This window comes from Sminthopsis crassicaudata, chromosome X, assembly GCF_048593235.1.
Source record: "Sminthopsis crassicaudata isolate SCR6 chromosome X, ASM4859323v1, whole genome shotgun sequence".
NCBI lineage: Eukaryota > Metazoa > Chordata > Mammalia > Dasyuromorphia > Dasyuridae > Sminthopsis > Sminthopsis crassicaudata.
The window spans coordinates 67795726-67820270 of NC_133623.1; the positions used below are offsets into that span (position 1 = coordinate 67795726).

General features: G+C 38.9%; 1 protein-coding gene across 1 annotated transcript in view; it reads right to left on the reverse strand.

Moving 5' to 3' along the window:
- Positions 1-4575: 4575 nt before the first annotated feature.
- LOC141549050 (insulin receptor substrate 2-B-like) overlaps positions 4576-24545 on the reverse strand; it is a 39252-nt gene continuing 19282 nt past the window's right edge. The window contains exon 2 of the mRNA XM_074278393.1: positions 4576-8177. Within this exon, the coding sequence (XP_074134494.1) occupies positions 8173-8177 (5 nt within the window). The 3' untranslated portion in view covers positions 4576-8172. The remainder of the gene's footprint in view (positions 8178-24545) is intronic.

Genomic DNA, 24545 nt, shown 5'->3' on the forward strand with positions numbered 1-24545 from the left:
ACCACTACATGTACACTGTCATGTTATTAAATGTGAACCATATACATTATTATTACACGCAAGTCTATGATTTGTGCTACATTCGTGTGCTAGGCTGGGAGAAGATTTTCCCAATGTCCTTTATTGCTAGCACTTCCCCCTGCCCCATTCCAGTTTATTCTCAGTTCTCAGTTTATTCTTCTTTTTATCTCCAGTTCATTCTGTAATGTGTCTTATAAAGTAGACACAACTGTTGGAAAGTGGTCTCCCCAGTAGAAGATGAAGTCCTAGAGGACCGGCGTTGGGTTTTTGGGTTTTGTTCGTATCCCCGACACTTAAAATGCTTACCGTTAGAACAGTGCTTGACTGTTATATGATTATAGAACAAATATTATATGCCAGAGTACACATTATATATCATATTCTATAGAGGGAATTTCATGTTAAAGATACTGGAGCTCTGCTAACCCTGAGTTAATTATGTGATGTTTTGTACACCCCAGGCACCTTGACTCCCCTCAAGAGATTTTCAGGGACTGCAGATTTTTCACTGAAATGCTGCTTAAACTTCAGAAAAGCCAATGGTCAGAAGGGCCAAAGAGAGAGGCATTCAAATTAATATCTATTCAGATCAAAAAGAAGCATTCTAGACCTTGAAAAGGGTCAGAGGCTCAGCTAGCTCAACCACATATGAACGGTTCAGCCAAGACAAAGAAATTGACCCCAGCCACAGACTTCCTCCTTACCTCTGTACCCAGGAATTCATCTTATTAAGATCCTCACAGAAATCTGGTCAGTGTAGCTGGCTGATCACCGAGTAAGGGGGTGATCCCTCACTGAGAGAAGCATGTTCTGAACTGGGAAAAATGAAAGAGGGGACTAAGGGGTCTCTCCCATTTCTTGTCGGAAGTGGTTAGAGTCAAGGCCCCCACGTTGGTCAAAAGGGATGGATGGGCTGGCAAATGTTTATCAACTAGCTCCCCTGACCCTTCAAAATCCATTCAGGCATTTAAGTTTAATCTGTATTCTTACCATTTTACAAACGTTTTCTTAAGTTTAGACAATTGATAGCAAAATAAATCCATCTCTGATCTACCGCATGCCACATGCTCACACTGAAAATTTAACAAGTGGCTCTCGCTAGACAGTTTGAACTGGCTTCAGCACACCCCCGAGCTTCTTCCAATTCCGGGCCCCAAAACTTGTTGCCCTGACTGCTTAAAGAGCAAGTTCTCCAGCTGAAAAGAGAACTGGAGCATTAAAGCTGAAAAAAGGACAGTGATACTCAGCTGAACCTGACTGCACATCAAACAGAGGGATGGGAGAATCTAGCCCCTTGATCTGCTTGTCAGAGACACTGCACCCTGCAAAGAACCCGGTGGCTCAATCCTGTTTGCCCTGGCCCAGAAGCAGCTGCCCAGTGTCCGAGTCATCTGCCCAGCCTGGTCTAGTGGCAGCCTCAGAAGCTGAGAATCCTGCCTCGCCCAGTCCATTGGCAAATCACACCATCCCATGGAATCCACTACAAGTTCCCTTTTTATCACCATAAACCCTCTTGCTCCCCCAGAAGAACATTCTTTAGGTAGGTCTTTCTTTTCCTCTTCTCCCTCACCTCCATCCCAAGTCCTCCTCTCCAAGGCTTTCCATTATATTCTCCCACAATCGTCTCTTTTGTTGAAAAACTAAATTCTTGTCATCTTGGAATTTAGCTGTTTCACCTAATCCTCTCAGTCTCTTGCCTCCCTTCTTTCATTCGTGAAACTTCCCACTGTTATCACCTCCTAGAAGAGCCCATTTGCCTCTCCACCTTTCCCTTTGCTTATTACTCTTAAATCTTAGATCTCTGTGGCCCTTTGATGGTCCCTCTTTGTTATTTTTGTAATTTAATTTTTAAAAAGTTACCTATAAATTTGAGAGAATTAATTACACTACTTAATATTTTCTTGATAATTGTACTTGATTAACCTTCATGTACTTCTGTAATTCTGGGGGTGTTTGCAAGGCAAATAACTGGTCTATCTGGGTTTGGGGGGGATAGCTTGTTTTTGCATTTTTCTGCTTTGTTTTGTTTTATAGGATAGACTGTAATGCTCGTTTTTTTGTTTGTTTGTTTGTTTGTTTGTTTGTTCTTTGTCCAAGGTCCATCTTCTTTTGGACTTAGCTTTGCCATCTACATTATTTGAGGCTGCAGTTTTGGGAATCTCCTCTTGCACTCTCTTTTCTGATTTCTTATCTTGAGTTAGGAGAATTGCCTGTCCTTCATATAGGAAGACTTTTTGTCTCTTGAACTTTTTGGGTTTTCATTCTTTCTCTTCTGTTCTAAACTAGCCTCATGACTTTTCTTCTCACTCATTGCCCCTTTCCGCTTCCGTCTCGACCAAACCTCCTTCCTTCCCTAGCTTAACGTTCCCTTCCCCCTCAATCCCTCTATTTATGGTGTGCATCCTCATCCACTTCATATTGAGGAAGTTTGGACCCTGGGTCCTTGCCCAAAGGAAACTCAAGCTTCGACTGAGCTTTTAGACCCCCTTTTCCAGGCTCTAATCCTTTGAACCCCCCTACTTGTCCTCCCCCTCCTCCTCCCAATCACCATTCCCTTTTCATGGCTGGGCAGAATCAGAATTGTCCACTTCTCGTGGGTGGGGATTCAGCCTGTGACTCCCTACTATAGTGGCTCCAGGCAAGTATGGCCACAGCCGGACCCCATATCATAAGCTTCATTTATACTCAGTGCCCACGAGTGTGGTCCAGAGTGGGCATGCTGGCAGAGCTCTAAGTGTTTAGAACGAGGTGATTGTGTGAGATTTTTACTTTGGGTTGTTCCTGTTTTACCTCGTGGATTCAGATTTAACACAGCCCTACGCTTCTATCAGGCATGCATTACTTTTTCTGAAGCTGTTGAGTGCCGAGGCTTGAGCAAAACCATTATGTGGCTATCTTACTGGTCACGTGCTCCCAGTCCTACGTGACGTTTTTATACTCATCCTCTCTTAACTGCCCTTGTTTCCATTTTCTGTACGTGCCTTTTAAAATTTTAATTTGGTTGCTTTCTTTAGACAGATCTCCATTTTCTTCCTCTTAGGCAACAGTGGAGAGAACTGAAATCAATGATTGATATAAATTCTGCCTCTATATTAGGAAGAACTTTCTAAAAATGAGATTCATTCAACAATGAAAAGAAGGGTATATTTTCCACAAGGGTCAATTAGAGGTTGGCCACTTCGGGTACAGGTTAGACCGAGTTTCCATCAAACTTGGAAATGATCCGATTTAGTTGGTACCGGTGAACTGGAGAAAGCTCCGCTCTGTCCAGTAAATGGTTCCTTCTCACGTGGACTAGCTATTCTCCGGTGGTGGTTTCTTCCACAATATGCCCCGCCCGCCCACCCCATCCTTCTCTGGGCTGGGGAACAGCAGCCAAATAGGTCATTGCTCCAAGTATTCAAATCATCCCCCCCCCAGATCCAGTAAAATGGGTGCATCTTATGTGCACGAGATCATGTGGATTGATCAATATACCACATACTACACGTTTCTTGTTTCTCAGGTGGAGGCTGGGTGGAAAGCCTTTGATGCAAATTGAACTGGCCCTGATAAAAGAAACTGCCCCTTGAACAGAAGACTGGGATTTTTAATGTGATTGTTATTATGCATAACAACATCACTGGAATTTTAAATGGAAGCCTAATTGTATTTTCATAGTGATAAGAGAAATTCTCCTTTTAAACTCAACTTTTCCAGAAATGTGCCATGGATGGAGGACACTCTCTGTGTTATGAGTGAATGACATCAAGCGAGGGTCACTTGATCCAGTCAACCCTATCTGCCTGTAGAATCACTATGTTGTTTATGGATCATACATATGCTGTGGGAGCTGTCCTTTCTTTCCACACCCCCCCCCACTCCAATTGTCCATCTGGTCCCACAGATGCTCCCTCCCTCCCCCTGCCCAATGCTCCCCGGGCAGGCTTCCTTCCCAGAGCCACATAAAGGCTTGTTTACTTTCTTTGCCCCCTCTGTGGACACGACTGGACAAAGGGAGATAGAGTGAAGGCAGTCATTTTTCTGGTATTAATTTAAATCCCACTCTTCTGGCCAGTTCCTGACATTCAACTCTCTATGCAAAAATAAATAAATAAATAAATTAATTAAATAAATAAATAAAAATAAAACAAAAATAAAGTCCTGCCTGCTAGAAAGGCAAACAGTCTATTTTGTGTGATTGTCTTATCTTTCTCTAGTACGAGATAAAATGAAAAGGAGTCATATAGAAAAGAGGGGATCTATTGGCTACCTTCCCCCTCCTTTGGCTCTTCAGCAAGGGACTCTGAAGAAAGGAGAGCCCTAGCAAATGGCTGGCTTGGGTTTTCTGCACTAAAGCTCTCTTCCCTGCCCCCCTCTATTTTGGGGGGCTCAAGAACTGATTATCCCAACCCCGCTTTTAGGAAAGGAATGGCCTTAGCGGGACAATTGCATTCCCAGGGAAAATAACTTTATCCCACTTTAAAACTTCCCGATTCCTTTATTCTTCCATGAAAAAGAAGTGAGCAAAGCCAATTTCACCACATTCAAGGGTGATATTTATTACCATCTAATATAGAACATTGTTTTTAGGGGGAAAAAAACCACACACGCACACACACAAAGAGGATAACGAACACATTTACTGCAAGTAGCTCTATGGAAAGCCAAGTCAGATAAATATGAACACTATACAGAGGTGCAAGTCAGTCTCCCCAAACAGCGAAGCAATGTGCTTACAGAGAAAACAATGTGACAGTATTTACAATGGAGGGCAAAGAGCAAACAATTCAAAGCAGATTTGTGAAGCAGGAATAGCAAAATAACACAGTTTCCACCATACGTTTTAGTTTTTACAGACAAAAATTACTAGGTCCAATATCAAATGAAATTTACAGGTCACAACACATCCTTCCATCATTGGTATTTCTGTACTATACAGCAGCGTCAACTGGCAGCTGGAAAGTCATATACATATATATGTATGCATATAAATATATATATATATATATACACACACATACATACATACATATAGTGATAGTTTAAATTTTTTTCCAGCACAATACTGAATAAATTATTTGTCTGTAAACTAAGAGATTTGGAAAGATTGCATATGTGATCCATATGTCGTACCTGTTACTAAATTGTGTGTGTTGTGTTTGAGGTCACCTATATATTCAGCACAGATTATAGTGTTGCCCTTGTTGCGCGCCGACAGCCTCAGGCCCAAACATGGAAATATAAAGTTAACATTCTTCCCCCCCCCCATTCCACTTTTTTCATAATTCTGAACAATTAACACTCAAATTACTGTTTTGTTTTGTTTTTTTAAGGAAAAAAGACACAGCTTGAAAAAAGGTCATCTAAACATCACATTGTTAAAGAACGAAGAAAAGCTACATAGCATGATAGGATGGGGTTTACAGAAGGAATATAACTTTTGAACTGGGTGAGTCTATGCTCCAGCAGCAACTAGTAAGTGTACCAACGATCGCCATCAGCAAGATTCACAAGAAAAGAGCTAAAGAGCTCAGCCTGCCACCATCACCACTACCACCACCATCTCCCTCCCACAATCCCCCCCATACACCTTCTACCACTACAAAGAAGTGGGGCTTAACTAGTTTCTTAGATGAATGGGTTTTTAGTGAGCATGTGCTATAAAACTGCTAAGGAAAAAGTACATTTTTTAACATCAAATAACTTTTTTTTAGTTAACATGTACCTCGTATCTAATAAAGGTACAAGTTATTTGACAATCCAGTGATTATTTTGGGGGCGGGAGAGCTTTTTATTTTTGTTTTGGTTAACATGTACTTGAAGACTGTTTGAAAACAGAAGCACATGTTACTTGACATCCAATGATTGTACTGGAGATTTTGTTGTTGTTTTTGATTTTTGGTTAGCATGTACTTTTAAGACTTCTAGAAAGAAGAAGCACATGCTATTTGTTACCCAATTCAAATAACTACATGTTGGGCTTTTTGTTTTGTTTTCTTTTGGTCGTTTCAGTTAGCATGTACCTTAAGACTGCTAGAAAATAGAAACACATGTTATTTGACATCAAAATGATTGTGTTGGGGTTTTTTTTTAGTGTGTATTATAAGAGTGTTAGAGATATTATTTGATTTTAAATGTTTTTCAGTTAGCATGTACCTTAAGACTGCTTGAAAATAGAACCACATGTTATTTGACATCAAATGAGTGCATTGATTTCTTTTGGTTAGCATGTATTTTAAGAGTGTTCAACATGTGATTTGATGTGAAATAATTTTTTTTTAGTTAATATGTACTTTAAGACTTAAAGTAGAAGCACATGTTATTTGATATCAAATGACGGGGAGGGGGTGGGTTAGCATGTACTTTAAGACTGCTTGAAAATAGAAGCACATGTTATTTGACACATTAAATGATTGTAGGTTTTTTGTTTTTTTGTTTTTGTAATTTTTTTGTTTTTTATGTGTTTTATGTTTTTTAATTTTTTTTTGTTTTTTAGTTATTTTTTGTTTTTTTTGTTTTTGTTTTTTGGGTTGTTTTTTTTTTTTTGTTAACACGAACTTTAAGACTGCTCAGAAAAAGCACATGTTATTTGACATCAACTGGTTGGTATTTTTAATTAGCATGTACTTTAAGACTGCTCGAAAAAAGTACATGTTTTTTGACATCAAATAATTGCTTCTGAGTTAGCACGTACTTTAAAACTTCTTGAAAATAAAAATGCATGTTATATTTGACATCAAAACCGAGTGGCTAAACTGTTATAGAAACCATACATTGTTTTATAAAGATTGTATGTTAGAGGTGATCAACTAAACACACACAACGTACAGGATACATAATACACAACACATATCACAACTTACACACGAGGCACACACAACACACACACACGCACACACAAGAACGAACACCACATACGCTTCCACAATATACAATGAGGAGGTCTGCTGGGAGTAGTGCCGTAAGGTGGAACGAATTTTTACCAGCACCATCTCACAAACCCTCGAGCAGTCTCTAGAACCTGGGTAAGGATCCTTTGCACTTACCACCAATCAATGAAATACTCTCAAAGGTCAGCATTACAATTTTAAATCAGCTCCAACTCAAATAAGAGCAGAAGTAGCAGAGCTTACTTTAATTTCCTAACATTTTCTGTAAGCTCATTTTCCAAGGTGAAAAATGACCTTTGAGAAGCTTTGTTTGTTTCTTTGTTTGTTTTTAAGGCAAGTGATAAATTGAGGATCAAGTCGATTTTTTTTTTTTTCAGGATGGAAACTTGGTCCAAAATTGGGGTTGAGGTAGGGGAGGGGAATGGTATAACTTGGTAAAGATGAGACTACTTGCGAGTGGGTGGGGGACTTATGGAACAAAAACATCATCTGTGATTAAAAAAAATGTTTGGAAATGTCCAATTGGAATGAACAGAAGCCCCCTAGTTTAATGTTAGGTTTAAGTATTAAGCAAGTAGCAAAAATCCCAAAACCAATCAGTCTGCCTTTTGGTTGAACTTTTTAAGTATTCGAAATTTTCAATCAAGGCATCAGTTTAGTTGATATTTAATTCCAAAAATGCAAGCTCTGTGATCAAGAAGTGCCTCTCATAGCACTGAGCAACAAGAGCCTGTTTCATAGAGCCATGTTCTTAGTGTTCTCCCTCTTTCTCTGGCCCCTTCGAAAGGTTTTTCAAGTTCAAAAATGGAATGGAAAGTGAGCAAAATTTACAGGCTATGAAAACTACTTACTAGATAAGCAAGCTCGTTATTAAACACGCTATGGGCCACCATCTTAGTATAGCTTAATGTGAGAAGAAAAAAACCTTTTCAAGAAGAAAGGGGGGCTCCAAATCTTTCATTAAGCACTTGTTTCCTCCTAAAGAGGCAAACTGAAGACAACAACAATGACAACAGCAACCACAACCACAACAACAACAATGACAATTCAAAGCAAGTTGTCAATATCAGTAATTCCAAATAGCGAGATCAAAGGCAGTTGGCCAACTTGGGTGTGAACAAAGCCGTTACACCATCGGTGTCCATTTCTGGGCTCGACGAAACCAAAGTTGCTTTCTGTTCCGAAACCTCTGGTCTCTTCAAAAGCAGGTCTTGAGGATACCAGCTGAAATTCCACAACCAGTACCTTCTTTCTCAAAACAATTTCCAAGGCGATGGATTCAATCTAGGAAGAATAATGAGAGTTACTTTCAGAATTCAAGTGTGAAGATCATTTTCCTCCTGCAATTATTGCTAGCTCATTTTTATTTCATTTTCAAAAAGAACTCTTTCTAGCAGACATGCAGAAAAACTTGTACTTTCTTCCACAATAGCCACCCCCCTCCCCAATCCATCTCTGGCCTAGGGAACCAAACAGTCTGGCATGGCTGTGCACTGCTCCTCTTCTTCCCAGCAGACTAAGTTACAGCCCAGGTGAGAGCCAGATGAAGAGGATCTTTCTTCACCTACCCATCCACTGTTGATCTGTCAATTAAACACAATTCCTACATAGCAGCCCAAGTCAACTTCTTTCTTAAACTCTAAATGTCCAAATTAAAAGCAAACACAGATGATCCAATTTATCCCCCCAAATACCCCCAAAATTATGGTATTATTATTCCCATTTTACAGATGAGAGTACAGAGGGCCACAAAGGTTGATTTGCACAAAGTCACAGGGACTTGAACTCAGATTTTCTAACTCCCTGCATTGAATGTTCTTTTTAAGAAACCACTTTAATCTTAGATAGTGGAGAGAAAACTGTCCCACATAAGAGCCTATTTATCTAAAGCTAAAAGGACACTCAGAGGCCCAAAAAGGCTATCCTTTCCTCTGTGGAAGGTAAGCAATGGCCAAGGTTGCCCATCTGCTCATTCAGCTTGAGCTTAGGGTCTGCAGTCGCCATCCAGTCTAGTCTGATTTGCTCATTTTATAGATGAGGCCCAGAGAGGTTAAGTGACCTGTGATAAGCTACACAGCTTAGAAGTATCTAAGACAGGATTTAAATCTGACTTTTCTTTTCTTTTCTTTTTTTTCCCCTGAAGCTGGGGTTAAGTGACTTGCTCAGGGTCACACAGCTAGGAAGTGTTAAGTGTCTGAGGGCAGAGTTGAACTTGAGTCCTCCTGAATTCAATGTTGGTGCTCTACTAGCTGCCCCCGAGGTTTCTTTATTCCTTTTTTTTTTTTAATTTCTTATTTATTTTATTTATTTGTTTATTCTTTATTTCTTTATTCCAAGTCTAGAACTCCCCTTCTCTACACCAGGGCTTCTTAAAATTTTTTCCACTCAAGACCCTTTTTCTCCCAAGAAATTTTTACCAGACCCTTCATATAGAGGTATAACAAATAGGTAGAGAAATCAATACTTTACTGATAAGAAATCAGAGTATTGTGACCCCCACATTCAATTATGGGGTTGCAGCCCCCAAGTTAAGAAGCTTTGCTCTAAATAAAGCCACTGTGGTTTCATTGGTGTGGATACTCTTTTGGCTCAGGTCATGACTCCTATTAATTGGCCACCAGCCAAGGCCCACTTGGTCAGATGGAATGCAAATAGCAGTCGTCTCAGCTTTGGCCAGAAACCCTGAGGGTCTCTTCCCTTCCCAGAGTCACCTACTCATCCATTCATTCATTTGTTCATTCATTCATTCATTTAGATTTCTTTGGATTAGATGAAAGAGGAGAGTCTTGGTCTCCATTGCTACCCAGCCTTAATCACTGAATAGATGTTGCCTCAAATGAGACCTGCTGAAGACCTTAAGAGGTTTCCCACTGCATCCAGGGCCAACTCCAGTCATCCTGATCCATATCTGGCCACTGGACCCAGATGGCTCTGGAGGGGAAACTGAGGCAGGTGACCTTGCTCAGCCCTCCCCTCACTTAGATCTAATTCTCTTGTATGTCATGACATCACCTCTCTGACGTCATGGTCCTCGAGAACAAAGGACAAATGCTAACAATCTTATTTTCTTTCTCTGAGAAATGAAAGTTTAAACATCCAATTCTTTATGTACCTGTCTGTACATATTACAGTCTATTCTCCATTATTCACAAGGATATTAAAAGGCAGTAGTAACATGGCTAATGATAATAAAAAAATGACTTTAGGATCTCTTTGTGATGCGGTTCGTGGCAGTGCATGCCCACAACTCTCTGCCCCGCCACGAACCGCATCATTTGCACGTGACTTATTCTCTGTGCTCGTCTCTGTCTCTCTGGTACACACATCCATTTCTCAGAGAATGTTCCAAATCTTTTCTCCTTCCCTTTCAATCACATTCCTACCTCCCACACGAAGATGATTGCTTCTAACCACTTCTCAACTTCAATGAGATTGAGGCCATCTAAATTTTTAAATTACCAGCCATTCTGTCCTCTTTTATATTCAATTGAGTGGGCTACAGAGGAAGAGATAGCCTTATTCCTCCCCACGACTAAACTCGATAAGCACCAATGATTCTGCTGCCTCCAGACTCCTTTGGGACTGTGCTCTACCTATTCTCTGTGTCCTCTTTTTCTTCTATTTTCATTCTTTCCCTCTCTTGCCCCATCTACTGATTCCTCACCATTCTTGCCCTTCACTTCTGAAATTTCTACCTCTGATACTTTTCATTTCTCATTGACTCTCTCCTCAACCCTTTGCAACCTGGCTTCTGCCCCACCACTAACCTAATCACCAAATCCAAAAAATCTCCATTTTTCTTGACCTCCCTGCAGCTTTTGACAGTAGTGATCTATGTCTGGCCAATCCTTCATGACTTTGGAGACTCGACCTTTTTTTGGTTCTCTCCCTAGCTTTGTAAAGTCTTCTGTTCTTCTTCCTTAGTGTACTTCCCAAGGTCCTGACCTCAGCCCCTCTCTCAACATGGGCTTCCCTTGGCCTCTCATTCCCTTCCACCCAGATGATTCACTTCCACTCAAGATGTCCCAGTGCCACTTCAAGCTGACTTTGTTGGTTTTTTTTTTTCTCCAAAATGTGTTCCTCCCTTTGCCATTTCTATCACTGTTACCCCAATTTAATCACTTTTCTATTAAAAAAAAGTTTTATCATTGACTCTGTCCTATTTAGACTTAATAAGTCACTAATTCTACCTTTCCTATCTTTTCCACATTTATTTTCTCCCACGCATTCCGATTGCCAAGTCTTGTACCAAGTCTCATACCAACCACGACAGCTTCCTGCCTCAACTGCCTCCCTACTTAATGGACTCTTCCAACTTAATCTTCCCCATGCATGGATTTGCTTGTGCTCAGATTCTTAAGGGCCACCTATACCTTAGCAAATAACTCCTTTCCATCTGCTGGCTGTATGGATTCCAGCCATAATGAACTACCACTGCCCCCAGGGGGCCTATCTCTGTCTATTCTGTGCCTCCAGTGGCTTCTTCCTTTACAGAAGCAGAGTTGATATACTCTCCAGAGGTTATTGACTCCAAGCAGTATTTGAACAGGAATCCCCTCTGCCTGAGGGGGAGCCTACTACCTCCTCAGGCCATTCATTCCACATCTGGACAGTTCCCATTGTTAGAAAAGTACTTCAAACATCCAGTCAAAAACCTGTCCCTCCACAACTCCATCCTCCCTCTGGAGCAACAAGCCCAATCTCTTGGGGTGAAAGCCCCTCAAAGTCATGAAGACATTTATTATGGCCCTTAACCAAAGTCTTTTATTCTCCAAGCTAAACCTTCCCAATTCCTTCAAGCATTTTCCCCTCTGTTCTCCCCTTTAACCACTCCCCCACTAGGCCAAATTCCTATCCGGTCTCTAAAGCTATGCCTTTTTTTAAAAAATTTCAGATATTACCCAGAACTCTGCTTGAACCACTGTGGTGTACAAGTAACTACAACATAAAATGATGCATTAACAAATGGGCCCCTTAAATTATGGAACCCCAACCTAAGTGAGGAAACTCTATTCTTATTTCCTAAATTCAACTCTTCCCTTGTTAGAGAGCCTATTGAAAAGGGACTGCTAAGTTCAACTGGAAGTGCCTCCCCTCCCACAGCTAATGCTTCTGGAAGTATGTGGAGGGGGGGGGGGGGAGTGCTAATTAAGTGCTCAGGTTTAAAAAGGAAGGAACTCAAACTTCCTGTCCTTCCAATTCCTGCTGAGCCATAGACAAAGGTGGGGATAATGCAAATGATCACATATGGAGAAAGATCTTTAGTATTAAAACTTTGCGGAATACAAGGTGCTAGAAAGCAGAAACAACATTTGCAACTTGCAGCACTCCCACAAGCATTTAGGGGGCAAAGACAATTGGATCTTGGGGGGAAATGCCTAAAAATAAGGAGTGAAGAACTTGGGACTAAAAGTCTCCAGAAAGGGCAACTTCCATAGGAAATAGCTCCAGAGAAAACAGAGCTTTGAACAGTCTGCAGACAGACAAGAACAGATTCACTTGGTAGCAAGAGATTTGAGGGGGGAGAAGGGAGAAGGCAGGGTAGAGACAGTTTGGAGGGCCCAACTTGCAGACTGGGGCTAGCCTGCTGGCTCCAGCCATGCTTCCTATTCTAAGACAGCCTTCTACTAGCTACTGTGCCCCACCCCCCCACCCCAGCTTCCTCAGGGAACCCTAAAGAGCAACTTCCCTGTGACTTTCCAAACTGAGGCAGCTTTCCTTGGCCTTGTTGCTGCACCTCTATATTTAGTGTCTCTTCCGTTAGAATCCTCGAAGACATCTTGGCACACAGTAAATGCTTCGTAAATACTTTTTAAAATTTATTCATCCAATTTTTATGGCATCCATAACGCACACAAATCAGATTTAGGGTATTTAGAACTTTTTTCTCATGACAGCCTGATGAAATCAGCGGTACAATTATTAGTATCCCAATTTAGCCAATGGGGAAAAAGTAAGGCCCTGAGAGGTGCCAATGACAGCATTCTTCCATGGCTAGGAAGAGTCTGAGGCAGGATCTGAAATCAGGTTTCCTGACTGAGAAATCCTCAAAGACAGAGATCCACTCCAATGAGGCAAGGAGAAATCAATCCAAAGGGAATTTCTTAGAAGGGAGGGAAAGAGGATGGAGGAAATTTACCCCAGGGATCTTAGTATTAAGTCCCAGGCACTATATTGAGTTTGCTGAATGAACCTAAAAGAATGGGAGAAAGCCACCGCCACACGGGCTTCAAGCAGATACTTTTAACTAGTCACTATTTTTTATAAGAGGCTTAAAAACACAAACTCATAGCTGGAATGTAGCATCAGAGGTCTCCACTCCCCTTCCACCTACTTGTGGCTATCAGTCATGATCTACAGTAAATGTTTATTTCTTTTCATTTAATCCTAAAATACAAATTCAAGCAACCCCAGAATTAAGATATCAAAAGTGCAAGTCAGGGACTTTCATGTGGTATCATATAGGCATCTCAGAGGTTCAACAAAGTTAATCCTATTTTCCCATTGACTTCTCTTCTAAAACTGGAAATGCCATTGCCACACACCAAAACCACTGAAAAAGGGGAAAAGGGATTATAATGGCACCTGTCCTTTAGAATGCAAAGTTAACAGAGTATACCAGCAGGAGCCCTTCACATTACTTCAAAAGAAGGGTGAACTGTCCTTTTCTGACCTCTGGAATCACCTTGATCACTCTCCTTGTGGCCCAACTGGGGCCTGGGGAGCCCACTTCTGAACACCGAGTCCTCTTCCTCTGCCTAATTATTTATGGGTTTAATAGAACTGGGCTCTTTGGTAGTTGGTATCTTTATGAAAGTGATGATGGATGTAAGTTAGGAATCCCTTCTGTTCAAGGCTTCCAATGAAGATCAAAAAAATCAATATCTTACTCTATTGTTTCTATTCAGTCACTACATGTCTGTATATTCCCTGTGATGCCAAGTACCTAAAGGCTGGTTTGGTAAAATACGAACCCAGCTCTGTGGCATTTGTTAGAGTTAGCCTAATTTCCATGGGGTTTTTTAAAAAAAGAATTTCCTGGTGCAAAAGCTATTTTTATATCTATTATATCTTTTTTATTTCTTTTTATATATCTTTTTATATCTATTATTTCTGGACACAATCTGAATTGGACTCTCCTTCATAACCAAAGTTAATGATGAAGATCAAACAACCAACAGGTCCATCTGCTCCTGTAGCCTCTTTCCTGCCTGTGTTGATGGAGAGAGGTGGGTTTCATATGCTCTCTAGGCCCAATATTGACTAATTATAATTAATCAAAAGTCCAGCTTTGAATGGTCTTTCCCTTTAGATTAATGAAGTCACTGTGTCTACTGTTTTGATCCTGTTTACTTCGCTTTGCATCAGTTTGTACAAAGTTTCCCATGTTTCTCTTTTGCATATTTTTCTTTTCTGACTGTACGGTGATATCCCGTTATATTTACGTGCCAGTTGATATTTCCCAATGCATGGGCATCCGCTTGGATTCTAGTTCTTTGTTGACATTACAAAGTAGTGCCAAAGAATATTTTTTGGGGAGGCGGTTGAGGCAATCAGGGTAAAGTGACTTGCCCAGGGGTTGCACAGCTAGTGTCAAGTGTCAGAGGCCACATTTGAAATTGGGCCCTTCTGATTCCTGGACCAGTGCTCTTGCCACAGCAGTACCTTGCTGCCCCACCAAGATTTAAAAAACCTCTAATAGCTGGGCATTTGTAATGGAATTTAGTGTTAACAAGATGCCACAATCACTCTGGATCACAACACTTTTCTTTTTTATTCTGATTCAAAGCTACATTCCTAGGACCATTTATTCATTCAGTAAACAATGATGGCTACTACATGCAAGGCACTAGGGAGGCCTTTCAGAAGGTAATGTCCTAAGACGTTACCTTGAACTCAGAATCTAGTTTGGGGAATAAGACATGACTAAAGGAAGGGGAGAGATGGAGGGGGAGAGAGGAAATCCATTTCCTGCACTCTTATTTTATCTTTTCATTCAAGTCATCTACATTATGCTGCTTTTGTTTCTCTTCCCATTGATCTTTCCTCAAATTCTCTCCACCCTGTTTCCCCAGCTCCGGTTGCTAGATTTCCTTACATGAGTATACAAAACAACCCCCCTCTCCTTTTTTACCTCTCTTGTTTCTTTTGAGTTCAATTTACCTATCCAGAGCCAAAGTCCAGTCATGAATTAATCCCACCAATTCTCAATGATGCTATGAGGTCAAATATACCTCCTCAAATTAGAATTCTTCTCCTTCAATTGCCTAAACTCCTGCATTCTGGCCTAGGCATTTAAGGTTTTCCTCCTGGCTCCTTTCTAGGATTTTGTCTCTAGTGCATTATTTCTGGTGTCAGCTGCTCTCTTTCCTTCATCGCAGCTATTCTCCATCAGATAGGTAGCTCGGAAACCAGTATGGGGAGGGTTTCTGTTATGTCTTATGGGCTCCAGAAAGATAACAGCCCTCTCTGTATTGTTATAATCTAGACAATGACCAGGTGCTTCAAACCTGCAGAGCAGAGAGTTCCTCCCCGATCCACAAGTCTCCCTCTGATCCTTCCTGAATGATCCTGTACCTGGCAGTTGCTGTGGCTCCTGGGAGAACAACTAGCTACTTCCTTCTCAGAGCACAGAAAAGGGGATTGACTAAAAATAGGAGTTTATAATCTAGTTTGTTATCTATATAGAAAAAAGAATTGCTCAAATTCTTATTGAAGTGCTCATCCTAGTTTTCAAAAGGGAGATGAATGATGGACAGAAATAACCTGAAGCTTCACAATCAACGAAAAATTACTCAAGAGCACTTAAGTTTCTATGGAAGACATATTATCTGGGCAATTTCATCAATAAAAAGGGTGGTCTATTAAAGATAATTTTGATCAAATGTGAGTGCTATATAGAGCAATTTCATCATTACAAAAAGAAGAGTACAAATTTCTTGCATTTCACTTAAGTCCCAGTGAATTCCACTTCTAAGTGATCCCAAGTACCCCAGCACAAGACATTCTATCATCCTTGGGTCATCAGTGCAGGCTTCCAGGCTCGGACAAAAAGATTTTTGAGTACTGCTAATAAAATGTCCGAGGCATTTTTACATAGTCTTACAGTTTAAAAAATGTACCAAACTTCATCAATTTAATTTTAACTAGGTTTTTAATGTCCAAAAGATAGGCTTTGATTTTTAAGGTTTCTAAAATCCATTTGAATGCTGGTCAAAAGCAGATTTATTTTTAAAGCAAACAAAGAATACAAATCTCTATAAGCTTTCTCTAACCGGCCAGTCTTCCTCTGACCTCTGATCAGCTAGGGTTGAGGGTGAAAGTTGCTACCAGAACACCTGCTTTGCACCTCATAATAATTCAATGATTCAGAACATGGCGCATGATAGTCCTTAATAAACAAATAGAAGGATGACAGGACAAAACACTTAGTGAATATAAAGGGGAAGTGAAGTTATAAAAAGAATTTTATATATTATTTATTTATAACATATATTATTTATAATTTATTATCTGAAATATATATTTGATATGAATATATCAAACCAGCTATATATATATATATATGTGTGTGTGTGTATGTGTATATATGTATATATACATATATACATATATACACATACACACACACACATTTGAGTTAAGAAAACAAAGTGTAATAGAGCTACACTATTTCCTCCAACTTACATCTCACTTTCTTGCCCTAACAGTAAATAGACAGCAGCCTGCTTTTTTGGCAAAACAGCACAAATAAGAAAACAATAAAACAAGTAGACTCAAACGATATAAGAAAGACGTCCTTCCTTTTGGAGTTCATTTTACAGACAGCTTTAAAAAATACCCAAGCATCTCTGTTTTCAATTGAGCTGCTTAAGAGTTCAGGAAAAATATGAATTTCAACATGGTTTAAGTTTCTTAAATGAAATAGGATAAACTTCTCAGCCTGGATCAGAGGAAAAGGACTGGGCAGAATCAAAGAGGAAGTGTTAACCATGAGCTCAAGCTCATTTGAAGGCAGCATGGCACACTAGACGGCCTTGTTTAGGTAGAGCTCGTACGTTGACAAAACCATGCTCCATCACTGTAACAGCAGGCCTGACATTAGCTACTCAATGTTTGTTTGTATAAAATTTCAATTAATACCCTTTTCACCATCCAGGTCAATCTTATTTTGTGAATGCTTATTTGACACAGTTCTGCATTAACCCATTTAATGAATGCCAGACTTACACATGGAAGGTCTCATATTACATCCACTTCAGTCATTGTCATGGCTTTCTTGGTTTCCTTACTGGCTGGGCCAAAACAAAAGGAAGAAAAGAAAGATAAGAGAGAGGGAAGAAAGAGAGGGAAGGGAAGAAAGAAGGAAAAAAGAAATCCCTCTCCTCAAATTCCCAAACCAGTAACAATTCCCTACAATCTCATTTCCGCTGAGGTGAGAGCAAAATGAAATCAAAAGCCACCTGATGCCCATTCTATTAGTGGAAGCGAATCCATCAATATTGACCCCTTACTGTGTTCTGTCCTGAGTGTTAAGTACGTGCCTTTAAAGGAGGCAGGACCATATTTTGTGCCACATAGGTTATTTCCTAAATAAGTCAGCTGGAATAGCCACATCTCCATATGATTCTTCCAATTGGGACATTCTCCTGAACTGATGAAATGGTAACCAGGGCGGCTGCTTAAATAATGAAGCTTCATGTGGCAGGGAGAACTCTTCAACTGGAATTAGTACAATGGAAGCGTGGTTTTCATCAGTATGCAAAGATCCCATGGATTGATTGCTCACTTGACTAACCTCTGTCTCAGAGATGGGAATTAAATGCCCGTGGACTGGGAACCAACAAAAGCAAGATGTTCCTTAAAGGGCACAGTAGAATTTTTCAACAGAATGCTAACACTGGAAGGGATCCGAAGGGGTCCACTAGCCCAGCACCCTCATTTGATAACAAGGAAAATGGGGTCTCCGGAGGGGAGGTGGCTACCCTCCAGGGGCCAGAGAAGCACCTGAACGAGAAGCCAATCTCACAGCTGCCAAGTCAGTGCTCTCTGCTGTACCATTGCACTTCTGTCATGGAGATAGCTTAGAGGGGCATTTTTAAGTGACATGGCACGCTACTAAAATTTCTGAAATTTATAATTAGCCAGGACATTCTTGGTCTTCTGGACAAACGTTAACATGTAAAAAATTCCTTTCTTCAAACTGTCAGCCTGTATTTCTAAAGAAATACAAGCCATTTTTGGAGATATTAGCAACTGCAACTTGAGAGGAAATCTCTAGTGGAATGCCCACTGATTCATGAAGCTTCAGTGGCTTAGCAACCATGCTGGATATGACATTTTCAGTTGTTTTAGTGGACTGCGGTGACTGCAAGAAGCACTTTGAAATATGGCTATTCCAAGCTCACTGCTTTATGGAATAACCTATGCCATGTGAAAAATGTTACTGTATCCCCTTTAACAGCCAGAGCATGGGGAGGCATTGGTTAGATATCAGTTTGTCTGAAAAAGATCTAGGGGTCTTACTGGACTAGAAGCTCAACAATGTAATATAGCAGCTTAAAAATGCTAATGAGATCTTGGGCTGAATTAAGAGATGTATAGTATCCAGAACTACAGACAGCATCCCTTTTTCCTTTTGTCTACATCAGATTACATCTGTGTTCATTTTTTTTACCAGGTTTTAGGAAGGATAGTGAAGGGCTGGGGGAAATAACTAAGGATATTTAGCCAAGAGAACAAAAGACTCATGGGGGAACATGATGACCATTAGGCATTTGAAGAGAGTTATGTTCTGGAGGGATTCACCTTGTTTGATTAGTCCCGCAAGGCAGAATCCAAACTATCTGGTGAAAATTTCAAAGAGAAAAATCTGGGCTTAATATTTTTACTTTACTTATTTTTACTGGGCTTAATATTATTACTTCTTAACCAGCAGTTCTCAAACTGTTTAATCTCAAGATCCCATTACATCTTACAAGAATTAGTGAGGACCCCCAAAATACTCTGTGTGACATTATATTAGAAACTAGAACACGTTAGTATTATTATTATGAAAAGTTTTGATCTTGTAGGCCCTCTGAAAGGATCTCAGGGACCCTTGCAAGTGAGTCCCTGAACTACACTTTGAGAACCATTCTTCTTGACCGTTAGAGCCATCCCAAAGTAGAATGGGCTGCCCTGGGAAGTATTCTTGGAGATTTTCAAACAGACTAGACAGGTGGGATTTCGTGGGGATTTGGGGGAGGGAAGTGGGATTGGATTGGCCTCATTGGTTCCAGAACTCCCTTTATCAGCTCTGAAAGTCTGTGATCCTCTAGAGGTCCAGGCCTGACCTTTTGTAGCTCCACTTTCTTACATCACTTAGTATGGCACTGTGCGCAAAGTAGGCACTAAGTGAATGCTTATTTGACTCAAATGTCAAATTATACTGTGATTTCAAATTTATATTATAAAATACATTAGTCGATTCTTGATTGGCCATGTTAATAGAGAGGAGCAATGGTACAGATAATTTAAAATGGGATAATCCAAAAATAATTTAAATTTGCCTTTGAAATGCAGCACAGGTTTTTTGGCAGCGTGTTTGCCTTTCTAATCCTACTTTGCTTTGGCCAATATTAAAATGAGCTCAAATTCCTTGAGCACACTCCAAGACAGTGAAGGAGAAGCTGCTTAGATGCTTTGGGGATGTGGATGGAGGTAGGAAAAGAAGCTAGCCTAAATCTGGATGGTCAATTTTTTCCCCAATGAAATACATCTGAGTTTTCATGGGTGTGTGTGTGAGTGGTGTGTGTGTGTGTGTAAAACCCACTATTAGGACTAGAACATATGTAATGTGAATATATTAATATGTAACTTTTCCACACTAGGAAGAAAGCTGAGACTTACAAACTTAGGGACATGACTTACCACTATAGTGACAGTGATTCTCTGAGTACTATCAGTAGAACTGGAGGCAGGCAGAAGTGGGCCTAGACCTGGCAGCTGTCTTGATTTATTCATATTACGTCCCTTAGAGGGCATCAATTAAAGTTTATAAAAGTAGATATATCTGTAGAGATATGCAAGTATCAAAGCTATTACTCGACAACAGGAAGACAATGCCAAATTTACATGTGGGAGAAGGCCAGCATCCAACACTTTGATCAATCTAGTGTCTACCTTGGCAATGTTACTCATGATCTGAATGTACTCTCCTCTAGACACACATTAACTGAACATGGGGTACAGGTCAGAAAGCAGTCATGTAGGAAGTTGGTTCAGTTTCTAGAGATTTCTGACCTTAAGGAAATATTTGAAATATGGACTCACAACACTTATAATACTTTAAATATTTGAATTTTCATGATCTTACCATCTAAAACTCATCATCCAACTTATTTCCCAGTGAGTTCACCAATTTAAAAGTGGAGCAATGAGGAAAAAAATAAAAATTTTTAAAAATCATATGGAAAAATTTCACTTATGTTACTATGTTACAGAAAATTTATAAGAAGCACCATTACTATGACCAAATTTTAATTAGGTGAAAAAAATAGGGGGTTTTTCTCCTAAAATAAAAAGGGAGAAAGGCCACAAAAACTACAGAGCAGTGGCTTACATACATATGGCCAGTATGGATCAGATAAGCATGCATGTTTTCAGTTTATAATTTACATTGGCTAATTATATGTTAAAACTTGTTGCCTTCCTGATTTTTTCTCATTATTCTGTAACTGATTTTTTCCAATTAATCAAAGATTTCTTTAACAATAGTTCCATTCGGTGTAAGGGAAGAACAACTTTTTGGATAGTTTCTCAATGAATTCTAATGTCTGACCCCTCCCTATTCTTCTCTACTGAATCTACTTCTCAAAAAACAAATGAAGTTAACTTTTCTATTTTTCCTTCTATAATGATATAAACCTGAACATTAATTTTAATATACTAATAAAGTACTAAAATACCCCTAGCAATATGTAGGGTGGGCCAAGAAGACCGTTTCACCAGGCCACTTTAGCATGAATCATAAACATGCCTCTATTAAATTTTGAGGTGTACCTTTTGCCGAGAAATCTTCAAATGAAACAATGCACTTTATTCCTCTTATATTTAAAAAATATTTTGCATATTATCCTTTGTTTCATGGGTTTGCTATTACCAAAAATATTCAGTACCCACCTCACATTAGGACCAAATGAGATAAAGATGTAAAGCTCTTTGAAAATCTAACTGTTGTAAATGTAAGCTATGAGCCTCTGTATTGAGCTTATTCATTTTGTTCAGAAGTCACTCTGTTATCAGCAAAACTTATTGGTAATTACTTAACAGGATTAACCAAAAATCAAGCTACATAAGTAATTATCAGTAAAAACCTGTACTGAGAAATTGAAACATATATCTTGGAGACAAAAGTATACCAGGTTATCATCTTCTAAAAATAAATAAAACAAGATTAAAACTCAAGCCTGCGAATTTCCTTATCCAAAGTCCATATATGCTTCCAGAATTGAATATTATTACTAAAAACTGGGAACTAGAAATAGATAGTAAAAATTACAGTTAACTCCTGGCTAGAGGGAATGCAAAGTTTTCTTAAATTAGACATGTCAAAAATATCAGAAATAGTGTTACATTAAATGATATAATTTATAACTATTGGGAAAAGTGATGAAATTATCCTTATTTGCTGATGACATGATGGTTTACTTAGAAAACCCCAGAGAATCATCAAATAAACTAATTAAGATAATTAATTGCTTCAGTATAGTAGTAGGATACAAAAGAAATCTACAAAAATTGGCAGCATTTGTATATGGCAATAATACCCAAGAGAAAAGTAAGAGAAAGAAAAATTCCACTCTAATTATAAAATATCTAGGAATCAATTTACCAAGACAAACACAATACATATATACATTTATAAAACTTTCTTTACCCAAATAAAGAAAGACATAATTAAAACAATATTTATTGCTCATGCGTGGACCACACAAATATAATAAAAATGACATTTCCTGACTTACTTCATACATTTAGTGCTCTGCCAATCACATTACCATGGGTTTACTTTATAGAACTAGACAAAATAATAAAATTCATTTGGAAGGCCAAAAGGCAAGACTAGGAAGTTAGTTCCTAAACAAAAAAGAGAAGCAATTCTCAAAAGGAAAAAAAAAAGATAATTTAGGTTGTACAAAATTAGAAATGTTTTGTATGAATAAAAATCAATGTAGATAGAGCAAGAAGAAAAAACTCAATTGAGAAAAATCTTGACATCTAATCTCTGATAAAAGTCTGATATCCAAGGTATATTGGAAGCTAACATGGGAGGAAACAGCAGAATGGATAGTGACAATAACCTTAAAGTCAGGAGGACCTGGGTTTGAGTATCACCTCTCTTATATCCTTGCTGTGTGACTCTACAAAAGTCCCAGACAACTCTCTAGGATTATAAATTGCAGAATAAATGCCAATCTGCAAGATGGAAGGGGTTCCTCGTATGAGGAAAAAAATACAAGTGTGGTTTCCTCCTGCTGAGAAAATCCCCCCAAATATTAACTATTTAAGAATGAATCACAATGATTGATTAAATGCTTACTATGTGTTAAGCACTGGGGATACAAATAGAAAAGGAAGCCATTCCCTGTTCTCAAGGAGCTTGCCATCCAACTGAAGAAGAAGTTCAGTAGCAGGACTGATGGAAAGGCCTGGAAGCTATCAGAATGCAGCTGTAGGATTCATGGCATAACCTGAAAGTCCTTTTACAGATCAAGCTATCTGATCCACAGGGGCAGTGGGTACTGGGTCTCAGAGGCAAAGTAGAGAGGGGATTCAGTCTATCTGGGAAAGGGAAATGTTCTTTTGGGTACTTCCACATGAGGATTGGGATAGCTCACCAGTGAAGTGAGAGGTAAGTTCTGTGATGAGCTAAGAAAAAAAATCTAAAGGAAAAATGGATGAGGTTTGCAATCCTCAATCTACTCAGAGGCCATGTCTATTCACTTCACATCTAGATATGTAACAATGGTTCTCTTCTGAACTTGAATACTAACAACCTACTATATATTCTTATTCATGGTCAGGAAGGGTTGGCTTTTACTTCCTTTTGAAAATGGGAACAAAAAGACAACTAAAGATATGTAAGCCACTAAGAATGAATTCTGTATTTTGCAATGGAATTAAGGACACCTATTTAATAGCTCCCCAATTTTTGACTTGGAAGAATTTTAGGAATTTTAGGAATTAGGAAATAAAGTTCCATACAGAATTCAAAGAGAACAGAAAAGATTCTATATGTACAACACTACTTTTAGCAGTAGTTTCTAAAGAATTAGAACATAAAGAAACTAGTAGTTTCTAGAAGAACTAGAACATAAAGGGATACCCTCCACTTAGATACTAGCCAAACAAATTACGGATATAATGACATACTATCATACCTTAAAAAACAATGAAGGGAATGGTTTCTCGGAAATCTGGAAAGACTTGTGTAAAGTGATGTGAGGTAAAATGATTACAATCAAGAGAACAAATGATACTGATAACACAAATATTATAAAAACAAATAATTTTTGAGAAACTCAAAATCCATCACGATTCCAAAGGATTGATGATGAAGGATGCAACAGAGAGTTGAAGAAATAGATATTCAAGATGAAACATGTATTTTCAGATATGGCCAAAATGGGAATTGGTTTGCTTGTTTCTGAAATTTGTTGTAAGCTTTTCCCACCTTTTTTTTTTTTTTTTAGTAAGCATGGGGAATAAAGAAAATAAATGCTTATTAGTTTAAAAAATGTTATTTAGCTTTAAAAATATAATGTAGTAGGGAAAACCTATTGGTAATGTGAAGACAGGCGATCTAGTTTCTAATGTCATTAAATACTTGTAATGGCATAAAGCAAAAAGAAAACAAAAAAAATAATGAATTCTGGATAATTTCTACAATGACGGTGAATCAACAAAAGAATACAAATGATTGTAATCATTTTACCTCACATCACTTTACACAAGTCTTTCCAGATTTCCGAGAAACCATCCCCTTCATTGTTTTTTAGATAGATAACAAGACTAAATGCTTGGCATCTACCTCACCTGTTGTTCATAATAAATAAGTATGCTCGCATTGAACAAAGCATACATTTCCACTGGCCATTCAAGTCTAGGAAATATACCTTCCCTGTAATAAGCACTCAGAAGATGATAGAATTCATTACTTAAATAATTAGCTTTATGATGAGAAAGTAAACAGAAACAATTCATTACTTTAACTTACTGCACACATTAGCTGTAATTCAATCTTAAGCTGTGATGAACACTCAACTCTTGGTTATCTGTGCACAGATTGCTTTATTGATCATACAGAGAAAATGTTTCAACCCATGTCAGCTTTCTTCTGCCTCTTAGCACACATTCGGTGATTTGGTTGTGGTGTAAAGTAGCCCTGTGGCTTACAAAAAGGCTATAACAAGTAGAGGAGATCACAATTCAAAGCCCCATATTAATGTAGAGGAAATATAAATTTGCTGTAAAAAACTATAGATCAGTATTAGACTTTGGAATGAATGACCTCTGGATTACCCATAGTTTTATTGGGGATAACAAGGGCTGGCCACACATTTGGACAATAGCCAAGAAGTTATTTCTTTTACTTGTTTTGTTTTGTTT